The sequence below is a fragment of the Paralichthys olivaceus genome, chromosome 13 (genome assembly GCF_024713975.1).
Source record: "Paralichthys olivaceus isolate ysfri-2021 chromosome 13, ASM2471397v2, whole genome shotgun sequence".
NCBI classification, from domain to species: domain Eukaryota; kingdom Metazoa; phylum Chordata; class Actinopteri; order Pleuronectiformes; family Paralichthyidae; genus Paralichthys; species Paralichthys olivaceus.
Window position 1 is genome coordinate 13,564,619 of NC_091105.1, and position 11,667 is coordinate 13,576,285.

The 11,667-nt window shown below is 40.9% G+C and overlaps 1 protein-coding gene across 6 annotated transcripts; it reads right to left on the reverse strand.

Moving 5' to 3' along the window:
* Positions 1-514: 514 nt before the first annotated feature.
* tcea3 (transcription elongation factor A (SII), 3) lies at positions 515-8,902 on the reverse strand. Of its 6 annotated transcripts, none has more exons than XM_069537618.1 (21): positions 8,645-8,869; positions 7,518-7,580; positions 7,226-7,331; positions 7,010-7,115; positions 5,172-5,675; positions 4,966-5,088; positions 4,621-4,719; positions 4,455-4,523; positions 4,241-4,351; positions 4,074-4,139; positions 3,681-3,740; positions 3,494-3,565; positions 3,229-3,297; positions 3,081-3,143; positions 2,923-2,997; positions 2,111-2,271; positions 1,901-1,962; positions 1,612-1,761; positions 1,330-1,476; positions 991-1,062; positions 515-879 (listed from the first exon to the last, which is right to left on the reverse strand). In XM_069537618.1, the coding sequence occupies exons 1-21, from the start codon at positions 8,711-8,713 to the stop codon at positions 871-873; spliced, it is 2,256 nt and encodes a 751-aa protein (XP_069393719.1). In that variant the 5' UTR covers positions 8,714-8,869; the 3' UTR covers positions 515-870. The 6 variants fall into 6 exon arrangements, with proteins under 6 accessions (XP_069393719.1, XP_019948099.1, XP_069393717.1 ...); XM_020092540.2 differs by having other exon boundaries at positions 1,612-1,766; positions 1,906-1,962; positions 4,074-4,142; XM_069537616.1 differs by having other exon boundaries at positions 4,074-4,142.
* Positions 8,903-11,667: the final 2,765 nt, after the last annotated feature.

The following is an 11,667-nucleotide window of genomic DNA, read 5'->3' on the forward strand; positions in this document are numbered from 1 at the left end:
ACCACTAAATGTTACAAATGAACCATATACAGTAATTTCTCTAGAAACCGTACATTGATTGAAAGCAATCTGCACTTTGCTCAACACTTGAAAATATTTTCATAGCAAATTCATATGCTTTTAAGCACAAAGTTTGTTTTGTTGATCGCTTCTGAAAGACTGAAAGCTTGTGACATAAATCATCACTTGTAGACAGGCTTCACCAGAACTGGCACGAAGAAGTGTCTAATTTGTGCTCTATAACCTCTGGAAAGAAAAATGACAGTCTGTGCTGCCAGTGTCTTTAGGTATGAGTTGTTGCCATCTGCTGTTTGTTTTCAGTGGTGCAACAGACAAACATTATATATATTAATATATGTGATATTATTATAATATATAATATATTATATTATAACATTAAATTAAATAATATGCCAAATAAATCAAAGGATGATGCTGGTGAAATGTGCTGCATTAGTGATGCTGCATAAGACTGTCAAATGTGTTTTATTAAACAGTTATAAAGCTATCACACTGGTGGTTTATGCAGTTTATTGGCATTTCATATTTACAAAGTGAACAGCCGTAATACGAGATAGCAAAATAACTGTTTTACAATGGCCTTCTGTCATGATAGCACCATGATAATGATTTAAGTCTCCTCCAACTGGGTTGATTTACTTGACTCATGCTCAGTCTTCAAATTCACATGAAGCAAAGCCCTTATTCTCAGCACATGCTCGTAAATGTCAAAATTTCCAGTAAAAATCGTACGAATACTACTGTTTTCAAATCACTAGCTGCAAAAAATGTAGAAACGCTCCCATTATAGAAAATATCTAGATCAATATGCACCAAAAAAAAAAAACACGTGGCTTCACCTGGAAGGCATCAGCAGAACTGGAATTTAGAAAAAAATTAATTAATTAATCAAAAGATTGTTTTAGAAAAATATTTAAAAAACATAAAAAGATATGAGTTATGGGGAACATGGATGAGGAAAAGACTCACCTTCCAGCGGTTTCCACATTCATTACAGAGGACAAATGTGGTCATCGGCTCATCAGCGCTGCGTGTCTGCACCTAAACACACACAGCAGTCATTACGGTGCAACGACGCAACTCACGCAACCTAGAGTAGATGTGAATCAACCTGAAGTAAAATCCTTCTCTCCTAATTACCTGATAAAGGAATATTTACTCCAGCTTAATGGAATAATGACACATACTTACAGATCTGTTAACAGGTTTCCATGTTTATCATGTAGTGCTGTATCGCTCTAATGTCTTGTATAATGTCATTGTCTCCTGCACACTACCCTTCTCACTGTGTGTGTATCATTAGTTTACCTGGTTGTAGGTGCAGTTCTTCTTCCTGCACTTGCCGCACTGCAGCAGGTCGGTGGTGGTGCCACCAGTTTTGGCCATCTGGTGCTCCCTGATGGCCTCCTGAGTGAGAACGTTCCTCAGCTGCTTCAGCTCGTCACTGGCCATTTCCTGCAAAACGACAACATCATGCGAGCAGAGAGGACGGTGTGAAGTCAAGTGAACATGCGGTGAAATGCAGACTGATGCACAAACACGATTCTGAGCATCATGAAAGCATAATGATCAAGCTGCAGTGGTGTGTACCTCAGCAGACATAGTGGCGATGCGGCTTAACTCAATGTTCCGTGCCAGTACGTTTTTGCGAAGCCCCGGGTTCTTGGGATCCTTCAAGTTGCTGATGCGGCTGCGGACTCTGTTCTTATATTTCATATCAGTGGCCTTTATCTCCTGGTAGATATGTGCAAACACGCAGTCAAGGTTGAATTAAATCCACTGTGTGGAGTGTGTGATAATTATAACAAATGATATCTGTTTCATTTGGATCATCACTGAATGAACCATCCACAGCAGCAAACAATTAACTGCATTGAAGGATATGATCTTCAATCTCGACTGCCATGCTGTCACAGTTTGCTCCGAAATCCTTGTAGTCGTCTATGAAGAAAAAAAGAATTCCACTTAATCTGCACACATGAAGTATATACTTGTGCAGTTTATTACTGCTCAATACCTGTGTGTTGTCTATGTTTGAATAATGCTGTTGTGTGTAACTGTCAGTTATAAAGTGTAGCATTAGCCTCACTGTCTGTGCGCAGGGCAGCCGCCAGCATCTCAATGCATTTATCCCTGACGGAGTCTCCAGTAGACAGGTGGGGGGACAGCGGACCCCCGGCAGAGCTGAAGCTGGGTGACATGGGGCTGGTGGGGGTGGTGGGACTTTTAGGGGTGTCGAGTTTTCCCTTTCTGCAAAAAAGGAAATGTTGAAAAAAAACATAAAGTGGTATTTTAAATATTTAATTTTTCCATTTCAGCTGCTCATATTTTTTACTTTTTTGATCTACTAACATGTTTTTTTTTTTACATTACATCTTTCTAGATGGTTGTCGAAAAGAAAGAAAACAACATAATTATTACCATCATGTAAAAGATATATGTTCAGCATATTATCTCGCATATACCTATTTTTACACCCACCAGCCATTACAGTCTAAATTTCCCTCTTTTAGCTCTGTTTGTGGTCTCTTTCCACTCAAATCAAATCTCTCACTCGTTTGCTGCTACAGCTCCCATATATTCACCAGCTAGTTGATAACTCTGGCTGCTGTTTAGTGTCAGGCAGGTGGAACACTGTAGTTATATTAGAGCTTTTTCACCAGAACCATCTGGATGTTGCTGCTGCTGCTGGGAACAAAGCTGATGAGAGCAGTGCGACCGGACTCATCAGGGTGTGAAACCAAAAAAACTGAAAAACTCGAAATGCTCAGATGAGAAAAAAAAAACACTGTCGTATCATCTGTGGGACACTTTTGCTTCAGCTAGATTGAATATTAAATATTCATGAGGAGCATTGTCATGAATTGAAATTAACCTTTAATAATGATCATGTTGAGATACCTCTCAATGCTGTCAGTCGAGGGCTTCCTCTGTGGAGGTCCAGGCTGAGAGGTCTTAGAGCCCTGAGACTCTCTCCTAGGAGACACAGCCAAAATTATTATATTTATATTAAATTCCTCTCGCATATTCATTAGTTTGGTGATAACGATATAATTTACCTTTCCCCTGTTAGCTTCTTTGCTGGTAGTGAGCTGCTTTTCTTTGAATCAGTGGACTCGCTTCTATGTGATGAAATTCTTTCAGTAAATCTGGTTTTATTGACATTTGTTTTTTAGTGTGACTTAGATTGAAATAAATGAGTTCTACCTTTCTGGTTTGGAGTCGACTGAATGGCGTTTCACAGGTTGGCCAGGCTTCGAGTCACAGGAGTCTTTCCTGCAACCAAAGAAAAATAGAATTGGGACATTGACACCATTTTTACACATACATATTACAATATATATGATTATGGGATCAAGTTATTTATTTGTGTATCTTTATTTTAAAGTTTAAAAAGATAAAATACACACTTATTAAGATTATGCGATTATGTTATATATTTATTTAGCTATATTTTCCTGCTCCTGCAAACCTGTGTTTTTCTTTTTTGACATCCAAACTGGGCCTTTTAGGAGGCGGTGGTTTAGACTCAGACGAATCTTTCCTGACAAGAGGAAACATTTGTGTTTGATTTTGAAAAGAAGGGCAGACATATATACGATATAAGGCAACCTCTTCATGCAGTGAAGACCAACGAAGGTTAGTTTCAAGAGGCCAACCTTTCTCTCTTGGCTTCATCGGAGTGTTTGTTAGACACTTTGCTATTTGATGAGTCTTTCCTGCAAAAAGAAAACAGCCTTTGTACCAACAGAAAAACAGATGCTATGTGACAAACTATCCAGAGGCCTCCCAAATACTTGACACAATACAAAAGCAATGGCAGAATAATGGAAAAAACAAACATAGCTCAATTATAAACATGAAAAAGCTTTATTCTTTTAGGTCCTGTTGTCCCATGTTCTAACTGAGGGGTTTTCTACATCTAAAACTATTCTGATGTATCACTGATATATTTCTCAGATTACAGTCTGATATAAGTGATGATCCTCCAGACACAACTGGATTTTTTTCTTCAAGTGTGAATGAGAGATAATAATTCCCAGATCTCGGACCTGTCTTTCTTCACATTATCTGACGTCTTCTTCTGTGAAGGAGGTTTCGAGTCCGGCGTCTCCTTCCTGCTGCAGCAAATAACACAAGGCCTCAATGCAGCGCAGAACTTTCCAACATGAAATCACAGGGTAGCAGACACTGTAATAAGAACTCATCTGATCCAGACCTCTCTCTCTCCTTTTTCCTGTCCAGCGAGGGACGCTTCGGAGGAGGCGGCGGGGGGTGCAGGTGAAGAGGCAGCGGAGGAAGAGGAGCGTTGGGGTCAGGGGGCTCTTTTCTAAATTAGAAAGAGACATTAGTGCTGAGCTGAATCACCCAAGGGTGGGGGGGGCAGGCAATGTCAATGTGATGCGACGCAGAGTGGCCATGCAGACCCTGACCTCGGGGGAGGAGGATGAAGGTGGAAAGGCAGTGGAGCTATTGGCGCATTTGGGTCCAGTGGAAATTTCCTGACGTGAAAAACCATCTGTTTGAGAATCCAATAAAACCTCACACTTGTCTGCACTCAAACATCGCAAACATGCACCAGAGCATGCTTTGCCTGACCTCTCCTTCTTCACTTCAAGCAGAGGTCGCTGCTTCACCGGCGGAGAAACGGGTCGAGGAGGACGAGGATGTCGGGAGGAAGGGTCTTTACCGTCCTTCCTGGACAAATGTCACAACAGGACAGATCAGAGCGCTGCACCGCAAGAGTTCCCAAAGAACTGTTGCGTGCTCAAGACACACCTGAATGCCTCATCACAGCATGCACCATGCACAGCGGGTGTCCTGTTAGCCCGTCAGTCTGGTTGTGAAACTGCATGAATAAATGTCAGTGCATATGAGTAACTCAGCAACTGTTATGTCATGCAGTATTAGCAGGAGTCTCTGCAGCGATGTTAGAGCGCTGACCTGTCTTTCTTCGCATCCACAGAGGGACGTTTGATCGGGAGAGGAGGCCGAGGAGGCCGAGCAGGTCGAGGAGGAGAGGGGAAGCGGGTGGGATACAGAATGTTGCCGTCCAAGACTCCTCTCCTGAAATGAATAATTCAGCCTGAAGCTCTGCAGGGTTTTTTCTGACGTGAAATCATCAGTGTTTGAGCCACACTTGTGCTCACCTTTCAAATATCGGCCTGTGAACATCAGCAGGTTTCTCTCTCTGGGGTTCGCTCGGCGGTCTCTCTCGTTGCGGCGCGTACGGCGGCCTCTCGTGTTGGTTTTCTTCTCTGTGCTTCTTAGGCTCCTCGTGGTGTTTTTCCTTTTTCACTTCTTCCATTTGTCTCATCTTTTTTGATTCCTCCAACGACCTTTCCTTCCTTGGTTCTGGCTTGTGTCTTTCACTCTGCAGGTCTTGTATTTGTTTCTGTTTCTTGTTATCCAGCTCCAGTTGAGGATCCTCCACAGCTGTTTGTTTCTTGGCTTCTTCTAAATGCTTTTTTTTTCTGATTTCTTGTGGATGTTTCTCATTTTGGGGCTCCTCCAGGTGCTTTTTGTCCTTGAGGTCATCCACGTGTCTCTTTTTGTTTTTGTGCTCGTCGTTATGTTTCTCTTTCATGTTTTTATCTGTGTGTTTTTTGTCAGGATTTGAGTCATGCTTCAGTTTGACATCCAGTCTCCTGTGACTAACAGAAACAAAGGAAGCATCGTTTTTTTTTACCACTGTTCACGAGACAGCAAACATTTACCAGTTTCAATTACGTCAAGGTTATTGTTCTAATTTAACCCAGGCCACATTTAAACAGGAACTTTATGTCCCACTATCCACATCCCTTTTAATAAAATACATATATGATGCAGAAAACCTTCATCAGCTTAACCAATGATAACATTGGTGTTATTTGTCAGTAATTATTTACGTACTATCAAAATGGGCTGCTGCAAACTGTGTAATTATCTATTACAGTGAGAAAAATTAACTCGTATCTGCAACAATGTTAAATACATGATGTTCACACATATTACATTAGTTTGGCTATGCAAAGGTGAACCAGTAAGGACACAGTCACCTGCATTATGACATTACAACGAGATTTGGCCCCTCCGCCAAGAAGGTTATGTTTTCACCCCTGTATGTTTGCTTGTCAGTAAGATTATGCAAAAACTACCAGACAGTTTACCACAAAACTTGGTGGAAGGATGCACTATGAGTGAGGGAAGGTGTTGTGAATCTGGATCAGAGGACGGATCCTGGAACTTTTAATCACTTTTCTTGTGAGAAATTGTGAGATAGGCCACTTTGGGATATTTTAACCGATTTGCAAGCTAATAATTCATGAATTTTGTTAAAAAAAATTTTTTTAGATTGGATGTAAGGGGAATGTTGGGCCTTGGCTGAGGTATGTGCTCGCTGCCATTCTAGTTTACTAACATTTTGGTCTCTTAAAGTTTATCCCAACTTTTTCCTTCATCCACTGATCACAGTAATACCAGAGCCCATAAACACTTTGTTTAAATTCACTTTGCTGTTATAACTGATTTATAAATTAGATGGTTATGATCCGATCAGACAGAACTGTCCTCAGTGCTGAATATTGTTTATCATAAATAAATCATAAATCTTTGTTTTTATTTTCTATGAATCCCAGGTTATTTTTGTGGTGTTATATTTTTTTCATTGTAGATCAATTGCAGTAACAATTATATCAGTCCATCTACAGCTGTCAAATGGAATGAAAAACTGTACTTAATGATGTAATGCTAGCTAAATGGTAAAGAGATGAAAATGGAGATTTAAAAGCTCAAATGACAAAGGAACAAACAAATGTCTTTACATTATTATATATATGATATTCTCAGGCAATAAGTATAACTGACATTTTCCTTCACATTTTAATGTCTTGAGTGGACAAAGTTGTTGTTGTGTGAGAAGTTGCTATTTTTTTGAGGTGCAAACTTTGTGTAATAGTGAGTGGAACCAAAAGCAGTGTGGTTGTGCAGCATCCATGAAAGTACTGACCTACTCTGTGTCTCGGCGGGTGAGCTGTTTGGAGACAGGGTTGTTTTGCTGGAGTCCAGTCCGTTCTTTATTTCAGCCACTTTCTCAGAGTGAGAGTGGCCCGAGTCTGTGTGAGATACAAGAGAATCCCATCAGCAAATCACTCCTGCCAACGTACTTACACAGACAACTGCTCAATAAACCATGAGTGTAAATCATTTAAAAAGTCAAGAGTACCCAGAAGTCTTTTCCAGTCTTTAATGAGGACCTTGGCCAAGGCAATGACTTCCTCATCTGTGCAGTGCTTCCTGATCCCGTTCACAGACATGCCAATCCTCGTTTCCTAAAACAAATACACACATATAAATCTACAGTGTGAACTGTTTTGATCATGCACTTACGTCATTTACCGTGTCAGTTATCATTGCATTGCTTCTAATTACTTCATTGGCTGAAAAACAATATTTAAACTGTACTTTTTATCTAATATACAACTTTGAATAAATATAATTTATATAGATTAGTTTACCTGGAGTAGTTTGAGAGTCATGTTGAAACCTTTCAGTTCTTTCAGCAGGTCCATGGCACCGTCCTGCATAAACAGAATCATTTACACTTTCAATCTTTCAATCTTTAACCCTTATATCCCCATAAAAGGTCTTCTCCCTGAAACTGCAAGAAAAAACTGTAAACATTATTTTTCATTTTTAATGAATTCATAAATCATCAGTCTTGGTCATAAATACCAAATGTTCCTTGATTTTCAGTATTTAAATTTCTTTTAAGTAATTCCATGTTTTTCATATCAACAACACTGTGATTTTAAGATTTATTTTGGAGGGTTACCACAGTCTGGCCTATGTTGCTGATAAGCAACAACATTGACTTTTGCATTAATATATTTTTTCTCATTAATAAAAAAACTTCCCTCCCAGCATCTTAAGGAGAAAATGTGTGCGTGGATATGAGACAAATACAGATTGGACATGGATGCTAACATGCATTCCAAAAAAGGAACTATACAAAATGAAAAACAGAATCAGTTTCTCTTCTGTATTTTAAAGTTTTCAACCGGATTTTAGACACATGAACATAAAAGTCAAAGAATGTGTCAAAACAGGTTTTACATAAGCTTCTCCACGACTGTTGGCTTTGCTCTGATAATTCACTGACTCTGTGGTTTAACTGTGCAGCAGCGCCATGAAAACAACGTCCCGTGTGCAGATTCAGACAAAACACAAACGCCCCCCCCCCCCCACCCACCCACACACACACACGACCTTGACAGCAGGCCGCGTTGTTTATTTTGCGTTAGTGTGTTTTAGTTTCTGTTTAATGTTTCAACCGGTCGAAAAATCTCAAAAAGCAAGAGCAGGCTGGAAAAACTTGACCCACTGAGCTCTGCAGAAAACCGACACGTCCAGCGAGGGAAATGTATGCGCCAAACACCTGTTGACCATTTGTTACAGTGGAGTCAGGCTCACACACAACAACTGTGCAGATAGTGCAAACACACAGAGTCGAAACCAAATCAAACGTATCTCCTGATCCTGCGGGAAAACGCTTCACTTTTCCCACAAAACACTCGCGGGCCTGCGGCACAGCACGAGGTGGCAGGACAACGCGCCACCTGTGGGTGTCAAAATAAAGCCTCACCGTGTTATTTCTAGACACCATCTTGTCCAGTTTCTTTGCAATCCGGGTGAGATCTTCCTCTCGCGTCATCGCTGCATTTAATCCACTATGAACGAGTCAACAATGGGGATTCGATGCTAGTTTATAAACCGATAAGTATGAGGGGGTTTTTTGGGGGGAAAAATGGATCCGCCGCAGTTCGGACTTTACGCACGGCGCACTCCATTCAGCCCAGAGGCGTGTCCTGCTGCAGGATCCCAGCTGACCACCAACACACATGACAACAACTAAATATAGACACCGTAGTAGACACATGGGACAACACGCATTTCTCCACCTGCAGGAGTTTGATTAAAACAATATTTTAAACTACATAAGGGGATAATGATGTCAGACTTTGAGCCCACTTTATGTCAATGTGGTTTGGCTGCATTATATCACCAGTTTAGTGTGCGTGTGCGTGTCATCTCACCCCACCTCAAACGGGGTCACTGTGTAATGATTAATCATTTTTATGCCATCCAGTGTTGTGCACCAGATCCAACTGCTGCTGTGGCAAAGACTAAACCTAACCTTGACTCAGTTTATTATATATTTATTTTATCACCTCATTCACTTAAACTAATAATGGGGGGAATTTATCCTGCAGAGTTTTTGCAGACACGATTCTGTAAAAACCACTTCCAGGATTAACAGTAGTTTGCCGTTAGAGGGCGCTGTAATGTCAGAGCATGGCCCCTGACCAGATCAGATCATGTTCTGACATGTTCCTCTACCAGGACTGTGGGATAGTGAGCTGGGATTTCGCTGAGGAGCTCAGGTTAACACCGGACACATATGGAGTCAAAATGCAAGTTCCAAAATGCACTTGGGCACAAGTTCTTGAAAAGTCAGCAATACAATCACTTCTAAATTGTACTGAAAGCCAGTGAAGAGAAAGATTATGTGAAGAGTCAGGTAATTTATGTTGACTATGTTGGCTCAGGCAGGTGAAGAGAGAATTGCAATACAGTGTGTGTTAGTGTTAAAGTGTGAATGCTGAGATAGTAGAGGCCTTATTTTCCAAGAATTGCAGAGACACCCAGTGGCTGAGATGAGACCAAATCATCCTGACTGGAGATTATTGAAAATGACTTGAGAATCACTGGTATTCACAGTTGTCCTCTGAGTCCTGTGGTGCACAGTTAACTGAGGCCGGTTAAACAAATTCTGAAGGGATGAACTTTGTTGAGATTCCTCAAGCAAGTGGTTTCTACAAGATCCATCATAACCCTGTAAAAATGTGTTTATGTCTCAACTATGACAACTTCTTAGAAGCAATCACACACTGTTTTCATGGTAAGTCTTTCCCTGAGGAAACAAGCTGCTAGAAGCTCAAAAGGGCATGAAGGTTGTCTTCCCACAATCCACCATGGGCTGAGCCCCTCTGCCATTCAGAGACGTCCCTGCTGCTGGTCGTCTCCTCCGCTGTGGGAAACACGAGCATGTGAGATGCAAGTTGCAACAGTTTGGTTTTGAAGTCAGATCAAATATCAGCGGGATAAAGGCTTTAATTGGTTTAAATTTCTCTGTCTAGAAATGCACTCGTACCCAACAGTTTATGTGGACACAGTTTATGTAGACAGCAAAGCTCTCTAACATAATTGTATATCATTACAGAACAGTATTGTCTGGAAAAGTTAAATGTCTGCCCTCAAGATAAAGTGCAAGTGTTCCGGATTTCTTTTATACAACAGTGTGTTCAAATTTATAGCCCTGAAATATAAAATACGGCCCATTATTCTAAGACTGTGTGTTTGTGGAGCAGGGATTTGAAGATAACTGTGTTAACAACTGCAGGTGAAAGTAGCCTACAGGCTCAGTGCTTGTCTTGAGCAAGGAAGACTATTATCTCTTTACATCAGTGTTACACAACAGGCTGAGAGTGTGAGCCGTCCCTGCCCCTGCCTAAGGACAGCAGCAGTGTGTCTGGCAGGTGGAGACGGTGTCAGCCGGCTCAAGAAGTGGGGCAGCTCGACGTGAGGTAAAAGAGGAAGCAGGCCAAGAGGAAGAACTAGTCAAGATCAGCTCGCAACATCCTTTTATGCCGTGCACTAAACCCTGTGGTTTGAGGCTGAGGAAGAGAAAAGCAGAGGATAAAGAGAAAAGAGCTGGCGTCCTACTGAAACCTCTGACCCCTTTCCCAGACGCTTAGATTGAGAGAACTGTATGATCTCTTCTTTCACAAGAACTGTGCGTACACCTTGTACCACTATGCCTTGTAATCACACCTACAAATGAGGCCAATGCTGTAAATATTTAGAATTAGTGACCTCCCCTTCATCTAGTCCCATCAAGTAGCAGAATTAATATTTGTGCTGAATGTTACTTGACGTGACTATTTATGTTGCTTTATATTTCGCCATCACAGAGACATACTATATTATGTTATCAGTATTTGTAATAGATTAAACTACCAGCAGCATTGTGCTGTTGTAGCTGGTCACCTCAGCCAACTCAAATATAATTCTAAAATGTTATTCAGATGTGTGTGAAGTGAAGCTACAGACAGCAGCCACTTACTTAGCTTAGCTCAAACAAGCGGAGTCAGCTGGAAAAAACACTATTTTTCACAGATTGATTTAGATTACAGATCCACTGATGAATCCAAAGATCCACAGTACTGGCAGACAGATTTTCTCACAGCTATATTGAGACAGGTTAGCTCTTTTCCCTGTTTCACGATAAGTGAAGCTGAACTAATGTGTCAAGTTAAGGTTATGAATGAATGACTCTGAATTGTAACTTTGACTGCTATGATTTTGTGTTGTGATATTGTGGTGTTACAGGCCACGTGTATACTGTGGTATTTATCATGTGACTTCTTCTGCTTCCACTGCTGCGGTGGAGATGTAGAAAAAAAAAACATTGAGGCAGCTGCGATGTGAATTTTACACAAAGGATTGAGAGTAGGTCCCTGTTTGTGAATCTCCCCTCACTCTAAAATTTATTCTGGCTCTGCATGGTTACATAATGGCATCCATGTGCATTCCCATACACTGCAC